Source organism: Coccomyxa subellipsoidea, assembly GCF_000258705.1.
Source record: "Coccomyxa subellipsoidea C-169, whole genome shotgun sequence".
Lineage (NCBI taxonomy): Eukaryota > Viridiplantae > Chlorophyta > Trebouxiophyceae > Coccomyxaceae > Coccomyxa > Coccomyxa subellipsoidea.
The window spans coordinates 1545105-1561015 of NW_005178037.1; the positions used below are offsets into that span (position 1 = coordinate 1545105).

General features: G+C 55.3%; 4 protein-coding genes across 4 annotated transcripts; 1 reads left to right on the forward strand and 3 right to left on the reverse strand.

The window, feature by feature from the left end:
- Positions 1-2: 2 nt before the first annotated feature.
- Positions 3-817, reverse strand: COCSUDRAFT_32985 (hypothetical protein). The gene has a single exon (XM_005648627.1). The coding sequence runs from the start codon at positions 652-654 to the stop codon at positions 475-477; it is 180 nt and encodes a 59-aa protein (XP_005648684.1). The 5' UTR covers positions 655-817; the 3' UTR covers positions 3-474.
- A 91-nt stretch (positions 818-908) lies between these two features.
- COCSUDRAFT_41435 (DnaJ-domain-containing protein) lies at positions 909-3800 on the reverse strand (the record flags this gene model as incomplete). The annotated part of the gene is made up of 7 exons (XM_005648628.1): positions 909-1058; positions 1331-1535; positions 1889-2129; positions 2491-2687; positions 2966-3129; positions 3356-3573; positions 3704-3800. The coding sequence occupies 7 exons, from the start codon at positions 3798-3800 to the stop codon at positions 909-911; spliced, it is 1272 nt and encodes a 423-aa protein (XP_005648685.1).
- Positions 3801-4604: 804 nt separating this feature from the next.
- Positions 4605-6023, forward strand: COCSUDRAFT_62659 (heme oxygenase-like protein; the record flags this gene model as incomplete). Its single annotated transcript, XM_005648629.1, has 4 exons — positions 4605-4687; positions 5241-5460; positions 5571-5654; positions 5763-6023. 4 exons carry the CDS (start codon positions 4605-4607, stop codon positions 6021-6023), a joined length of 648 nt encoding a protein of 215 aa, XP_005648686.1.
- Positions 6024-6468: 445 nt separating this feature from the next.
- Positions 6469-15616, reverse strand: COCSUDRAFT_62660 (hypothetical protein; the record flags this gene model as incomplete). The annotated part of the gene is made up of 22 exons (XM_005648630.1): positions 6469-6684; positions 7062-7274; positions 7685-7839; positions 7982-8030; positions 8195-8404; positions 8724-8885; positions 9167-9265; positions 9404-9547; positions 9715-9811; positions 10040-10272; positions 10414-10510; positions 10747-10886; positions 11231-11403; positions 11578-11797; positions 11920-11979; positions 12620-12823; positions 13119-13307; positions 13567-13827; positions 14023-14880; positions 15018-15183; positions 15305-15459; positions 15536-15616. The coding sequence occupies 22 exons, from the start codon at positions 15614-15616 to the stop codon at positions 6469-6471; spliced, it is 4182 nt and encodes a 1393-aa protein (XP_005648687.1).
- Between the last annotated feature and the right edge of the window lie 295 nt (positions 15617-15911).

Below are 15911 nucleotides of genomic sequence, written 5' to 3' on the forward strand. Positions count from 1 at the left end.
CTCGTGAGACCCATCCAGAGTGCTCAGCCCAGCTGGCTTTGATGGCTGGAGTCTTGCTGAAGCGTGCTCGTGTGCAGTGGGTGTCATGTAGCTCTCATTTCTGAGCACACTACTGTCCTATTCCGCGTCCCAGCACTAATTCTCAGACAGCTGCCATGGTGCAATATTGTTTCTCAGCTGTGTTGTTGTGGTGAGGCACAGAAACTGTAGATCTTGAGCCTCTGAGCAGGACTAGGGTGAGCAATTCTAGGTGGCATGTTAAAAATAAAGCTGGCTCTGACCAGCACTCTGAAGCGGCACAGAGAGCGGCTCAGACATGAACGCGTGAAAAATGACATAGTAGCAATATTTTTGCAGTGTCTGCTTTGCCAGCAATCTGTACCTGTACATTTGAGGATGCCAGACACTGTGCTGGACGGTGCTGAGTCCAGCAGGGTATTCTGACTGACTGTATTACTATGCTGCTGAAGTGTTTCAGAGCGTGTTCAAGAAGTAGAACAAAGAACCCCTGAGGAAGAACCAAATGAACAAAGGAACAGTGACCCTGTTGTGCAAATACTCTGAATAAAAAGCGTTGGGGTGGTATGCACGGAATGCTGTGAACTTGATAAGAGTATTCTGGGTCAATTGCAATGATGATGTTGCTGTCCACATGTGGGAGGTATTGAAGGTTTGTTTGGGTTGCGGCTTTCCACTGATTGTGCAAAGACATATGGAAGTGAATAAGGCAAGAGATCTCAAATTGTTCCCTTAAGACTGACCTGCTGATGGCGCCAAGGTCTTACAACTTCATTGTAAGCTATATGTCTTGTGCTTGGAAGTTCTGTCACGAATACGCTCTGCGCATGACTGGCATAACGCTTTCCTAAATTCTCCGGCCACACGCGAGGAGGGCCTGCATGGTGCCATCATCTGCCATCATACTGTCTGCGCTTCGCAGGGTCTCTGAGAATGCTGTAAGCCTCATTCAGCTTCTGGAACCTCCTGGACGCGGCTTCCTTGTCCTTGTCCTCCACCTTGTCCGGGTGCCACTTCATAGCCAGCCCCCTAAATGCCGCCTGCAACAGTCACACAGCTCGAACCTCAACACCTGTCCTTCTTTGCCGCTTCAGGGCATGAATATTGATGCTGGCCAGATGGCATAAACATGGCCCTGACCCTAGCCACAGCATGCCTACCCTGGGCCATTGCCAAGCTACCTCTGATCTGTCGTGATAATGGGTATTTGAATATCCTTTTCCATGGTTTATGCACAATTACAACGCCCTCCTTTGACGTTCAGAAAGACAGCATGTCAGGGGTCAACACGGCAGAGGCACGATACATATACCTGGATCTCCTGCTTGCTGCAGCCGGCCTCCAGGCCCATGAGCTGGTAGTAGCCGAGGCGATCGCCAGCGCTGCCCTGCTGCGCAGAGCTGCCAAACCACTCGGCGTTCTCTTGCTCGTCCATGCGCCGCCGCTCCTCTTCGTAGCGCGAGTATGCATGCACCCACTCCGCGTCCCACGCCCCTGCCCTGTTGCCCTCCGCATCCCTGCACCACAGGTGTTCCCTGTTGCAACCAATGACTAGTTATTTTAGTGCTCCTGCCAGCCCACCGGCCACACATAGTGCAGAGGAGCCTTTCCATGAGTCCTCATTCTGTTCCAAATGAAGACACATGCACGGCATACGCTTGACAGCGGGACCTGGGATGTGCCCTTCATCCCTGGGTGGCGGAGGGCAAAGAAGAAGTCTATGCATAACCGGCTGCGACTTGCAGGTGGTTGCCAGCTTATGTGCCAGCTCGTGGTTACCAGGTATCCTGTTGGTGTTCAAATAAAGCAGATTATGAAAAGTTCCACAAGAGGGGACCTGAGGCGGGGAATGAAGGGACAGGGGAAGGACCTGGTCTCCTCAGACTGCTGCCAGAAGGCGGCCCAACGCGCGCGCAGCCAGGTGAGGTAATGTGTAGCGACGCCGGCCAGGCTCATGGGCAGGGCAACGCCCCAGATCAGCGCCTGCGCGGATGCCAGCACGGCCAGCCCCTGCGACAGCGCCATCCCCGCGCCAGCCGCCAGACCCGCCAGCACTGCTATCTTCCCCTCGTCGTACGCGCGCGCCCCCGCCACCTGCTCGCTGTTCACCCCTGCACCGCAGCACACAGGGGGAGAGTGAACACAACTGCTGTACACAGTACTGAAGAATGGACAAGTGTTGCATTTAGCTTACCCCACAGCACCGCCGGTGACTTTGTTGGCGCGAGGACAAGCAAACAGAGCAATGGCGTACACAAAAGCGTTGGAGAGGGAATCTTGTCATGCCTGATCTGCATTGCACAGGGGCAACCATCGCCACTCTGCGTGCCACTCTCAATGCAGTATTTCATACAGCATGTCAGTCAGTCCTCCTTTCTTGGACCTCAGCGATGTTATATGTGGACATCAGACAGTGGTGGAAGCTTCATGCAAAAGTGAAAGACAGCAGATGCGCGGGTGGCTGCAGCTGACCTGACACAAAGGTGCGCATCTTGGTGCCAAAGTGCTGCGAGCGGAAGATGTAGGCGGGCACGTAGAGCGGCGAGGAGCGCATGGCCGTGATGCTGAAGTCCATGTCGACGCCCGCCACCCTGTCGCAGTCAAAGCTGCTGCGCAACAGGTCCTCTGCCGCGTTCCCCTCCTGGCACCGCATCCACTCCGACACAAACCTGCACACACCCTTCCAATGTTCCGATCCATTCTGTACACCTGCCCATCATGTGTACTCTTTCCTCGTGAAACGAGGAAGTCACTTCAAGAGAGAGATTGACATTGAAGCACACTGGCTCATGCTCTATTTCCAAGGGGGTTAGCAAGTGGGACTGCCTCTCCACTTATGACCCCCATGGGAATTCTTCATTTGTGAAAGGATAATGCCACTTCAGGTAAATGCAGCCAGCATCTCTTGTCAACACGATTGACGTGTAGAAAGTGCCGTGGCTGGCACCTGAGGGCAGTGCCGGGCTTCATGTGGAAGGGCCCCACGCGCCGCGTCTCTCCGGTGGCCGCGGACGTCAGCATGCGCGGCGTGAACTCCGTGGCCTGCGTCACTGTGCGGCCCGGCCGCAGCCGCTGCACCTCTGCGCGCGGATACTTGTAGCTCGCGTACACCTGGTGACATATCATTGGGTGCCCTGAAGTCAGAGAGTTCTTTGCATGACACCCGGCAAGTGCATGGAATATTGCTACATGGCGATGCATATATACCAACAATGGGCATCCGAATTTTCTTGTGCATTATGCTTGCTCAGCCTCAGCATCAAGCACAGGAAAACTGTGTGTAAGATGCCCAAAGTTGGCATGATCAGTCTCCTAGATAAACAATGCGCCAGCTCACCTGCATGCCCTCCTCGGAGGCGCTGTAGGAGCGCTCCCAGCTCTGCTGCAGCCTGACCTGGCGCCAGGTGGTGCGCAGCTGCTGCTCAAAGCGCCTGGTGGCCGGGTTGTACACCGACACCCACGCGTCATAGCCCAGCTGCGCCCCCTTCAGCACCACCTGGGCAGTCGCTGTCGTCACCCAGAAAGGCAGGAAGCTCTCCTTCACCTTCTGAAGCCCTGCGAGGTGCATGCATTGCTGAATTCTGCTATGCAGACCTTGCTGGCAACGTAGGCGCAAATTTCGCATCAAGAGACCCGGATGATATCCCCTGCTTGGATTTGTTGGGGCATCATTTCAGGGAGTCACCTGCAGAGGGCTGAGTCAGGAAGAAGTTCTCGCTGTGATAGTTCTCAAATGCCTGCGCGGCCTGCTCTCGTGGCTCCTGATGCAAGTCACATTGCATGCTTGAGATGTCTCAGATGATGGACAGTACTAAACAAGTGATGTGCAGCTCCCAAGCAGTGTCTCACCCGGAAAGGCAGGGCAGTGAGCTTGGCCTTTGGTGGCCCTTCGGTCTCTGTGGCTGCCTCAGCTCTGGTTGAAGTGGAGAATAGACTTTGGCCAGGTGTTCGCTCAGCAGCATGCGCTGAGTCTGTGCTGTATTGTGGAGGTCTGGAGTATATACAATACACAAGATGCTCTCCAGGTCGATCACCGTGTCTGACAAAGGCTGCGAAATGATCTGCTCTTCCTCTCACGAATTCATTGAAACCCAATGGGGGAGAATCAAGAATGCATCTGGGAACCAGAAGGCGGACACATCTCCCCCTCATTTCATTGAAGGGGGAGATGTGGTCGGATCAGCAAATTTGTAAGAAGACCTTATTGTGTTCGGCAGGTCAATAGAATGAAAATCGAACATTTCAAATCAAGGAAATCGATCTGATGTCGGCCTCTTCATACACACTGGTGCCAGGGTCCAGTCTCCTTTTCAGCCACTACTCACACCACGGACTGTAATTGAGACCAGCTCAATATACTCCCCAAGCTTAAAAACCATGATACATCTAGTATATTAATAGAATTTCTAATGTTGAAACATGTTTCTTTTCGTTTTGTCCTCAACTTCCTCAATCTTGGAATTTGGGAGGAACGCCCTCCGACAGAGTAGAATTCTATTCTTGGCTCCTGTGCCTTGGACATGCATGTCGAACCTTCTGCAGGGATTGATGTCCCATTCGACATGTACAGGGAGAAAGTATTAATCATGGCTGCGGAGACATCTCAAGTCAAGGCAGACAATGCTTCCCTCGTGGAACAGATGAAGCAGATCAGCAAGAAGAGTCACAAGTACGAGACTCTTCTATGGCTGTCGAATACACTGAAATTAACAATGCCTGATTCTTAAGAAATTAATTGTACGCATCCTTTCTGATGCGGAAGATTTGCCTTGCTGGGATTCCATGTTGATCTAGAACACCAGTTCACTGAGCACGGGTCTGCTGCTGGGCGCAGCGTTTCAAATGGCCTTGTGATGGCAAGGCTGGCCGTTGCGTGTACAGATGAAGCCCTGTACGCCAGGGCTCTGCATGCATTCTGGTACATACACTGTGGCATAACAGATGCTGTGGAGAAGCACAAGAGTCATCCGGGTACAGACTTGTTGGTTTCGCACCCCTGTTGTATGCGAATCTTCTCAGTCAGTGATCCCGATGCCAAGGCTCAGTTCTGCCATGCAGCACTCAAGAGGATTGCCGAGTTGTCTGTGAGGGCTGACAGGAAGGGCGCATTTGAGGCTGATCTGCGCTTCTTCCGAGGGTGATCACTCATCTCTCGAGGTCAAATCTTTTTCGGCATGAGATTTGTGCCTGTGCAATTGGGCATAAGGACTGGTGTGGCACAGTGAGACATGGAGAGCACGCGGGGGTACCCCGACACCACCAGTGAAGGCATATCTGGACCACCTTGCGGAAATATCTGAAAGGGATCCAGTGCTACTGGTGGCGCACGCGTACACACAGCAGATGGCACTCCTTGCTGGCGGACAACGGATCAGCAAATTCATCCGCTCGACACTGCCGAAAGTTGATGGAGATGAGGGAGTCTCTGTCTTTGCGTTCAAAGTAAGGCCCATTTCTCCGAGTCTACCTTATCATAAAACCCAGGACTGCTGAAACTAGGCATTGGTCCATTTTATTGGCTCTGATGTGTCGTGCCATTTGCTGGTCACCAGGAATCGGTGCCACAGCTGAAAAGCGACTACACCGAAGCGGTCAATGCTCTGGGAACTCAGCTTGATGAAGAAACTGTCAACAGGGTAGGCTTCCAACCAACTTTAAACAACATACTTCCTTCTGACTACAACTGTGACTTGATGCTTGTTCCAGGCTTCATGCAGCAGCAGTGATGTGCCTGGTCTGTGCAGATCTTGCAGGAGCACGTGCGAGTTTTTGAGCTCAACAACAAGGTCATTGCGAGCTTTCCAGTCAGGGCGAGGCACAGCATCCAGGCAGTGCTTCGGATGCTACCTCCAGAGCTGCTGCTCTGCATCTTTGCTGCCACCTTTGCAGTCGGCATGATGTGCCTCCTGCCCCACTTTAATGCCTTTGCAGCCTGGCTGGACGGCAAAATGGTAGCTCCTGATGTGGAAGGACCTTCTGCTGCTGCTGAACGGGCAGAACTCTGATACGGCCAACTGGAGGGCTCAGCTGCGGCAAGTGAGCCTGAATTGCCTTAAGTACTGATCTTCTGTCAGACAAAACACTTACAAGCAGTCCAACATTACATGTAGTATACTGGGCTCAACATGCCCCATTGTTCCTTAGGCAACATGAGGAGACATGGATGCCATGTAATGTTGGATAGACGCTGCCATTACTGAGCATAGATAGCTGGTGCAGTCTGATAATGCCCAGGTGCAAACACACTGTAATCATCTTCATTCGCAGAGCCGCACAAAATTTAAAGTACATCACGTGAAATCTAATTGTTGTCCAAGCACGCACACAAGGGTATCAATACAAAATTTTTCTGAAAGAGAATTGAGTCTGGCATCATCATGAAGGCAGCACACAAATGCCAGTACTTGACATGGCAGTTCTGGCAAATGAAGTCTGCCGACACCACTAGAGTTATCTGCGATCAAACTTCCTGGAGCCTCGGCGCATGTCTTCAAATCCAGGGCGATCATCGGCTTCCTCCTGCGCGGCTGCCGCCATTTCGCGCTGCTGCTGCTGCCGCGAGATGATGGCCTCCTTCTGCTGCAGGCGAGGCAGTGCGGCTGCCAGGAACCTGGCCACCTCGCTGTAGGGAACGTCCTCCTCCGTGCGCCGCTCGAGATTCTTCACCTGTGTCACGGAGCATCGATCTTCACCCAATGCATGCACAGAAATGAAGAAGGATGCAAGACACGACGACTTTGCGAGCCCTAGGTGCATGAACTTCAGCTCACACCTCAGAGCCACTAGACAGCCATTCGTACCCCTCAGAGCGGAGCAGCGGCTTCTGTGGCAGTGCCTCTTCCACCAGGAGATTACAATCAGCCATCTCAATCCTGGGGCAGCATCCATCGGCCGCCTTGGTGGAGGGTTTTGAGAAGGCTGATTGCACCTTCCTGGCACAGATCGCACTGCCATAGGGTACACAAAGCAAGTCTTATGAGATTTTACTACCCAGAGCAAGGGTGATAGTGGGAAAAGCGGCAAAGCCATAAGGGGAGACACACGCGGACGGTGTCGGTGGTGGAGAAGGTGGCTGCGTTGATGGTGACAAGCCAGTGGATGTGGCGAGCGCCCGCGTACTCGTACTGCGCGGTCTGGCTGGGGGACGCGCTGTGCACCAGCTCCGCTCGCACGCCCGCCTCCCACAGCAACGCCGCTAGCGCCATGCGCTCCCTCAGCAGACCTCCGCCGCCCTTCGCGCACACCAGCACCTCCGCCTGCATTGCGAATGGGTGGCTTGCTACCTTACTTGTTTGATTTCAACCACAAAATGACATTCTCGATCTGTTTACAATAATCAGCCTGAAAATCAGATGTTTTAACCTGAGACAAGATCAAATCTATCTGCCAGGTTCAATATCTGCTCTGCATGCACGTAAGCATCTGTGTGTCGTCCATCAAGCAACCTACATCCAGATAAAGCACAGGGAACTGCCCTGCCCGACCCAATGCATGGCATTCCTGCAAGCACTTCCTCTTGGCAAGAAGTTGACACTAGGTCCTGAACTGTGCAACGGCCAGAGGCACAAACAAGACATTCCCAAGGTGGAAGGCTTGCTGGAATGCAGTGCAAGCGCAAACACAGCAGTTCCCTGCCCTGTGAGGGATAGAAATGGGGTGTAGGAACCTGGGAGGCTTGCAGTGCGGGTGGGCGGCCCCGTCTGGGATGCGGCGCGGCCAGCACAAAGAGGCGCTCCACGTTGAGCGTGACACCGACGGCGCCCATGGGCGTCCCCATCGCAGGCGGCCACAGCGACTTCAGCAGCCCATCGTAGCGCCCGCCTGCCAGACCAGCCAAGACCAATGCTCGGATCTCTGCTGTAGCTATTCACTACCTCCTCAGTAAACCAATACTCTCCGAGTCTGAGCAAAGACTTGGCAAGTTGCAAGGCTGCTTTGCAGTGAGGAGAGGTTGGACACCTACCCACAGCAAGCAGGGAGGATGCGCCAGTGCCTGGCTGAACCAGATGCACCTGCAGCACCATGCACACAGCTTCAGAAACTATGACATCCGCCCACATTCTCTGCTTACCCACAGCGCACGCAGCGCGCTTCTGTACATGCAGTATCTGGGTACATGGCAAAGGTCAAGCAGAACAGGTGACATTCAGAGGCAGAGGGAACGCGCCTGGAAGACGACGCCGGTGTAGTAGTCGGCGTGGGGCCGCAGCAGGGGGTCGACAACGACCTGGGCGGCCGGCAGGCCCCAGGCGCGCAGGTGCGCCGTCACCAGCCGCACCGCCTCCAGCGCCGCTTGCACCTGCCCCGACGGCCGCCGCGCCCCGGTCGGCGCGTCCACCAGCTTTGCGTGCAGCCGGTGCAGCGCAGCCTCCGCCTCGCCCGGCACCTGAGCGTCGCAGATACACTCTAGGACTTCTAATAGGGGATCTTCTACGGACCTAGGGAGCTTCTAAGAGGAGACTGCTCTCAATCTTGACGATACCATTTTCCTGTCAGAGAGGGAGCATCTTTTATCCAAGATGTTAAGTTGTGAAGAAGATGTCAATGGGGAGTTTGAGTTGCAAATGTTATGTTTTTCCAAGTATTGAAAAGGGCACGCAAATGGGTTATGCTGCTAAAGAGACTCTGAAAGCCGTGCTGCAATCTCCAGGTAGACTGTGCATTGATCATACGAGTGTGCGCATAGTCAGGAGTGGAGAGCAAACCTGCAGCAGGAATTGCTTGCAGCCGGCGACGGCGTTGCCGGAGAGACCGAGGCCCTCCAGGGCGACGCGGATGGACGGCCAGTGCTTGGAGCGCGCTCCTGCTGTCCTCGGCGACGGCGCCAATCCTGTTGCCAGCAGCCGCAGCGCGCTCCCCCGCAGCTCCTGCCGATTTAGTAAAAAGAAATGTCTCATGTGCGCCTTGTAAAACAATCTCTCCACACTGGGCCGCTGTCCAGCAGCATGGCAATGGTATCCAATATGCAAGAAGCACAGCAGTGTCTTTGGAAGCCTGGCCACCGAGGCGAAACGAAGCTCAAAGGGCCTACTGCGCTTTCAACACAGCAGATAGCAATGCTCATTCCCACGGCAACGCACAGCCGCGCAAGTGAAATCTGCAGGAGACTGAAAAGGCGAAGATATCAGGAGACTGAGTGCTGGCGTACCTTGGGTACGTGGGCGTGCGTGAGTGAGGCGTCCAGGAGGGAGCGGTGGCCCAAGCGCACCTCCAGCTCACCAGACCACTCCGGCAGCGCGTCCATCACCTGCGCACCAAATTGAAACTTCAACGTCACTCCAACGATTCCTTGTTCCTGCAGGATGCCAATGATGATACAGAAAAGCTGTGTGTCATTCAGGCCATGTCATCCGTGTTAAGCAAAATGAAGAGGACTGCAACTGACCTCAGACACAGTGCGGATGACCTCTGCGTCCGCCAGCAGTGTCTCTGATGGAGTGGAGCCCGGCAGGGTGACGATGTCGAGGTCGGCCTGCAGGTATGCGCGCGGTAGGCAACGCCCCACGCCCCGCCTCCTCACCCACGCCACCTGTATCCATCCACCCCCTCAAATCAGCGCCCAAGCCTTCTCTTCAACAAATTGCAGGGCAAAGCTGCTCTGGCAAGGCACATCGTGTAAAAGGGGATGAGTACTGAATAGAACAAGGGCATTCTGTAGTGAGGAATTTCAGGATGCAGAGCAGTGCTGCATCGCACCTCGTATCTGCGCATGGCTTCCAGGATGGCAGAGCTACGCACGCCGGAGGCTGCTTGCCTCGCCAGCCAGGCTGCAAAGGGAGCCCGCAGCTCATACCTGCGTCACACAGATACACACGCCCTCAAGCAGACAGCAATACAGCGGCCCAAACATCTCTTCGCTGCCTCTCCTCTCGTCACTATCTCTCTTCATTTCACAGGCTTCATGCATCACCAGAGCGGACTGGGCCATGATGTTGCTTGGGAAACTGCAGGTGCAGGCTGAAGCGTGCTCCGTCTCTCCAATGCGTCTCTCTCATTCACCGTCTTTTATTCTCTCACAGACTTCCTGCATGGAGGGAGGGAGAGCGGGCCAGGAGATTGTTGGGTAGAATGCAGGTGCAAGCTGAGGTGTGCTTGCCTCATGGCCAGGCGGGCGCCGCTGGTGGACAGCATGGCAGCGATGTCTGCGGGTGCATCGATGGGGCAGAAGCCCACGTCAGAGCTGTCCATTGGGACCGCGCCGTGCACCTCAAACACCCTCTCTATCACATCCACCACCGCATTGCGCGCTGACACCTGCACACACCATGTCACAGTGAGCAGGCATCTGATGAGTCTTTGAAGCAACAAGAAGATGACATCTGATGGGTGATTCTCACAATGATGCTACATTGCTGCTATAGTCAGAGGAAAATGCGTAGCAGGTGAGATGGGCACCTGCAGGGAGTTAGGTGTGCCTGGGACCTCGTCCTGGACCAGCAGGTCGCTTGGCATGCTGAATATGGCGTCCACCACACGCTCATACGCATCCAAGCTGCACTCAACAGACACCTTCTCTGCAAAGCGCGCCGTCACTTATTCTTTGCGATAGATTTCGACAGCACGCATTTGCTCCTGGTGACCCCTTACAATGGGCCAGGTATCAGGTAAGAAATACGCTGAGTTGAATGTACCCTTTGCTTTCACCAATTGGTTCCAGAGAGACAAGACATATTTTTCTTCAAAATTCTGTATAATTGGGGAACGAGTACTGGCAAGGGGCTGGCTCACTTGTCTGGGAGGGAACGCAGCAGGTCAGTCAGCTGCTCATCCCCCACGGTTGGGGGCAGCAGCTCACTGCGCAGCACCTCGCGCGCGTTGGGCCGGTCCGCAGGATTCGCCGCTGTCAGCCACCTGATTAGCCGCGCCACCTGTGCCACCCATACAAATGTTGCTTGCAGTTTTTGCTGCCCACCACATAAATGACCTTTCCAAGAGTATGCTACATTGCCTGTCTGTCAAACACAAACATTGCATTCGCATGGCGAATGGCTTTATGCCCGAACAAATACCAAAAGGAGTGAAAATTAAGACAGGAATCCATCCACCTGGGTGCTTGGGTGCCTTAACGAGCCCTTTGCACCACTTTGGTATCAGGGCAATTGGTCTGACGCAATAGCTGCCCTGAATACTGAGAGAAGTACACTCCCTTAAAGTCGTCCGTAATGCTCCATGGATGCAGTGCTGAGGGGTCGAATAAAGAAAGGGGGTGGACCTGGGGGTGGGCGGCCTCCCACTCGGCGGGCATGACGCCGTGGCCCTGCAGGTCCCGCAGCAGCGCAACGCGCTCCATCCCCGTCGCAAACGGATGCCACAGCTCAAACGCCACGATGCCCAGGCTGAATATGTCCACCTTGTCATCGTAGCGCGCCCATCCATTCGCCACCTCTGCATGCAAATGAAAACATGTATAATCCGTACAATGACAGAAAGTCCGCTTACAGCACCTGGGTACCCATGGGCCAGTGCCATGTGCTTGCAATTCGCACATAAGAAGGAAGCGCTGCACAGGGTAGAAGAACCGGCATTGGGCATCTGTCTTTTAGTCCATTTCTCATTCACCTGGGCTGATGTAGAAGGAGGTGCCCACACGGCCGGTAGTCTCCCCCAGAGCGCTCCCGTGCTGCGAATCTGCATCGGGCCTCTGAGCTGCGCCGCCGACGCCCCCTCTCTCTCCTGCCTCCTCCTCGGCCTCTGGCACGGCGGCAAACTTGGCCAGGCCAAAGTCCCCCAGCTTGATGTCTCCTCGCGCATCGTAGAAGATGTTCGCCGGCTTCAGGTCCTTTTCACAGTACACAGCATAATCAGCACAACGTTCATCTGGGTCAGTGCAGCGGTTTTCCAGCTTCGTTTCACGAGAAGCTTCCCATGCAAAGATATCTGCAAGTATCACAGGCTGCTCACCCTGTGGATAATGCCTTGGCTGTGGATATTTGCTAGCCCAGCCAGCAGCTGCCTGATGACCTGCGCACATTGACACCCGTGTCACCCACTGACATGTAATGTCACCGGCATGCATGTCAGTTGGCTGTGAATTCTGCAGAGAAGGGGGCATGCCTGCCAGCAGTCTTCGGGGTCCATTCCATCTGGGCTTTCATCAAGAACTTGGCGCAGGGTCCTTGGACAGAACTCCATCTGTATGTACAGCATCTGCTGGGGAGCAGTCTGCCTGCTCCCTGTCTTCAGAGTGCACGTCCCTGCCACATTCATATCAGTGCTGAGGACCCCTGCAGGATCAACGGGCACTGCAGCAAACGTTTGTAAATGGGGCAGATCCAGGGAAGCCTGCAGACCTGCTGTGGTGGTTTGTATGCCTGATTCCGAGGTAGTTGTCTGTGCAGTGTCAGTCTGTTCCCTCCTCTTCTGCCAGAACCCTACTCCGCTGGAGCTGTCATCAGTATCTTGAGTAACTGCACCAGCTGCGCCACTGCTGCTTGCCTGCAAGAATATGTCAACAACAATTTGCAGCAATCCAGTCAACGCCCGATGCTGCTGAAACATTGTTGGAACACCCACCTTGGCAAGTGCCTGCCTTTGCCACATAAAAACCACGAACCAACAAAATGTCTACTTCTTGAAATGATGTTTCAGGGCTCGTCCTCACCGTGCCATGCTGTGTGGGTGCTGACGTGGGGGTGCCTTCAGATGACACCTCCTGCACAGTGTCAAGCCCGGTGAAGGCCAGCTGGCGCATGGAGGGTGCCACAGCGTGCGACTGGCTCTCGGATGTCTCTGCCAGCCAGTCCCCAGCATCTGTGTCCACATCCGTGTCCATGGGTATGTCCCCCACGCCCGCCTCGCACCACGCCTGCACATGCCAGCACACCCATCTTCTTTCCAAACTAGGCTTGTCCTGACCCAGCCATGCCATTGAAACTGCTCTGGCATCTTGCTTGGAGCAACATGAATCTTTGTCAGTGCATGATTGGATCAAGCAAATGCCGCTGGCTGAAGCACTTCGCAGAGATGGTGTTTGGGGACATTGCTTCATCGAAAAGTTGGTCCCCTGGCGCATGTGTGAATAGAGCAAACAGCAGTCATGGTGTCAATGTGAAGTGTGCAGGAGAGGGAGCAGCTGCAAGAGAAGGGAGCTGGTGAGTCACCTGGAAGTAGCGCACGATGAAGGCATGCTGCAGGCGAGCGAGCGTGGCCACTTCGCGCATGAGGCGCGAGTAGGCGGCCGGCGCGGAGGAGGGCATCTTGATCTTCTTGATCGCGTACTGGCGCCCGTCCAGCCGGTTCACCGCCGCCACCACCAGCCCATACCCGCCCTTGCCCAGCGTCCGCAGCTCCTGTGGCATACCATTTACCTCAATTCACATCCATATACGTTGCCTTCTCAGCATGCGTTTCTATGAGCTTGACGAGGAAGGAAGGTGCATGGACAGGTGTCCTAGTTGTCCAATGTGAACAAGCAAAATTATGCGTAAGAGATGTGAGGAACGCGTCAGTTATCTCGAGATGGTAAGGCGATGAAGCCGAGAATACTGATGAAGCGGGAAAAAAAATGAGCTCTTGGTATGAAAGAGCATATGAGTACAAATAAAATACCTGGAAGTCGCTGAGGTATCTGGAGGTCTCTTCGCCGGCGCGAGGGGCGGCCGGGGGCCGCGCCAGGGGCGCCTTGGCAGAGGGGCGCTGCCAGAAGCGGTCCAGAACCCAGGAGGCTGCAGGATCGCGGCCCATGCCGCCGCCGCCGCCGCCGCCGCCTGCCCCGCCGACAGAGGTCTCAGCAGCCACCTTGGCCACCTCCTTGCTGAAGAGCCTCTGGAAGGCGCGGTCGAAGAGCGCTGGCTGCTGCACCAGGGACACCTGCCACACCCATCAGAGCATACATCTGCAAGCTTGGCCAGAACAGAAGACTAGGTTTGGGGAGCGCCCTCACCTAAGGACTGATTGTTCTGCCAGAGCATGATCACTGCAGGGCTGGTCTCAATGCAGACAGCTCTTTAACGCTTCAGGTGATGGGATTGATACATCTACTGAGAGCATGCTTTTCTTGCTCACCTGCACCCAGCGCGGCAGCAGGCCGCTGTCGGCCAGGCTGGAGGCGAGGGCGGGCAGCGCATGTGCTGGCATGCCCTCTCCGCCCTCAGTCAACAGGCCCAGCAGGTGGCCCAGCAGAAGGTCCTTCTTGATATCCTCGCGCGTTCGCTCCCCTGCATCGCCTTCCTCACCCTCCTCCTCGCTCCCCGCCGCGCTGCTCCCCGCCGAGCCGTCCCGCAGCGTGCGCCGCAGCGCCGGCGGCAGCGCGGCCATCACGCGGCTGAAGCCGGTGCGCATGGTGCTGATCAGATTCCCCACCATGCTGCTCGAGGGCTCGCTGCGGTCCCCGCTGCCGCTCGAGCGCTTGTGACTTATACTTGCAGATGCTGCGCTGTGGCCAGCGGGCCTCTGACCCGCCGGCTGGAGCGGCTCTGCCTGGGCGCCGTCCACCTGCTTCTGGTCGGGGCTCTTGTAGTCGCTTGGGGCCCGTGGAATATCCACGGCAGAAGCCAGCTGCGTGCCGCTGTCCCTCCTCGCTGCCAGGTCAGCTGCAGGGCCCAGCGGCATCTTCTGCAGGCTGGCAGTGCTGCGATCCGGTGCCAACCTTGCTGGAGGTGTGGGATTGGAGGCCTGCAAAGGGCGAGCTGCGGCCCAGGCAGCACTGGAGGGCTTGGCTGGGTCAGTAGGGGCAACTGTGTCAAAGAGCCCTCCCGCGCCTGCGGAGCCCCAGGCTGCCTGATCCACATACAGGTCGTCCCCAGTCTCGCTGCTGGCTCCGCTGCTTGGCGCGTCCCTCCGCTGCATGTCGTGCCAGAGGGAGATCGATGCGGCCTCCTCCGCCTCATCCTTGGAGGGCTTGTTGCGCTGCTGCAAGAACTCCTGAGCACATGAATAGAGGATCGTGTCACCTGACCCGGCCACTCGCTTTTCTGATTCTGTGGGCTTCCTAGTGGACACATGCATGGGCAAGACGGGATCCATCATCATCGGGCATCGGGCTTGGATCTATTGCTGACCTGGCATGCCTCCACCAGGTCAAAGGCGCAGACCTCCTCCTGCTGTGCATGCTGCGCAAGAGCGCGGTGCAATGCCTTTGACAAGGCACGTTTGTCAGGGACTGACAGCCCCTTTGTCTCCTTGACTCGGAGAGCGCATGGCGCCTCAGGATATCCACCAGTCAGCCTGCACGGCCGATTGGATGTGATCACAATTACCCAGGGGCAGCCTGTATTGTTCCACCACATGCTTCTGTGGGCTAGTAGCACTTGCCAAAACTACAGGTCTTGGTCCGATTTCGGCGAACCTGATGCCCAGCTCTGCCCAGACAAAGTTTGCTTCGGCATCTCCTGGATGGGGGACAACTCTGAGTGAAAAGCCCTGCTCGTCTTCATCGATCTTGAAGGGTTCTTCCTCATCGGCATCTCCTTCGGGGTTGGAGAAGATGGCTTGCAAGGCGACCTGCTCGTCATGATCGTCTGTCAGAATTAACCTTTGAATATCATCGAATGTGGTGTAAGGGCTAACAAGATCGTACCAGCTCTTCTTGAGCGGCTCTGGTGAGAGCTGGCTCTTTTGATGCAGTCTGTTTGGACCCCTTCTTCTTCTTTCTAGCCATTCCAAGTCTCAAATCATGACTTCACAATGTCAATGCGTTTTATACATTCCATCTGGAGTGTCATTTTCAATATAACCCAAGGCATGTCTCCCAATGGCAGAGTGACTCAGCAGGATTGCATGCACCAGTCCCTTCCACATGGGGGTTCTGGACTAGCTTTAGCAGCAGTGTTCCTTCGCCTGCCTGCCTTCTCTGCATTCGTCTGATCGTGTTCTTTTTTGTGAGCACAGACTGAATACATGTGTAGACAGGCGCATGCAATGTCCATGGGCGTCGGCTGCAGTTGGACCTTTTG

What these genes read in the sequence shown, in the direction of transcription:
- COCSUDRAFT_32985 (XM_005648627.1), bottom strand. Translation starts at nt 654, where the DNA reads ATGTGGACAGCAACATCATCATTGCAATTGACCCAGAATACTCTTATC.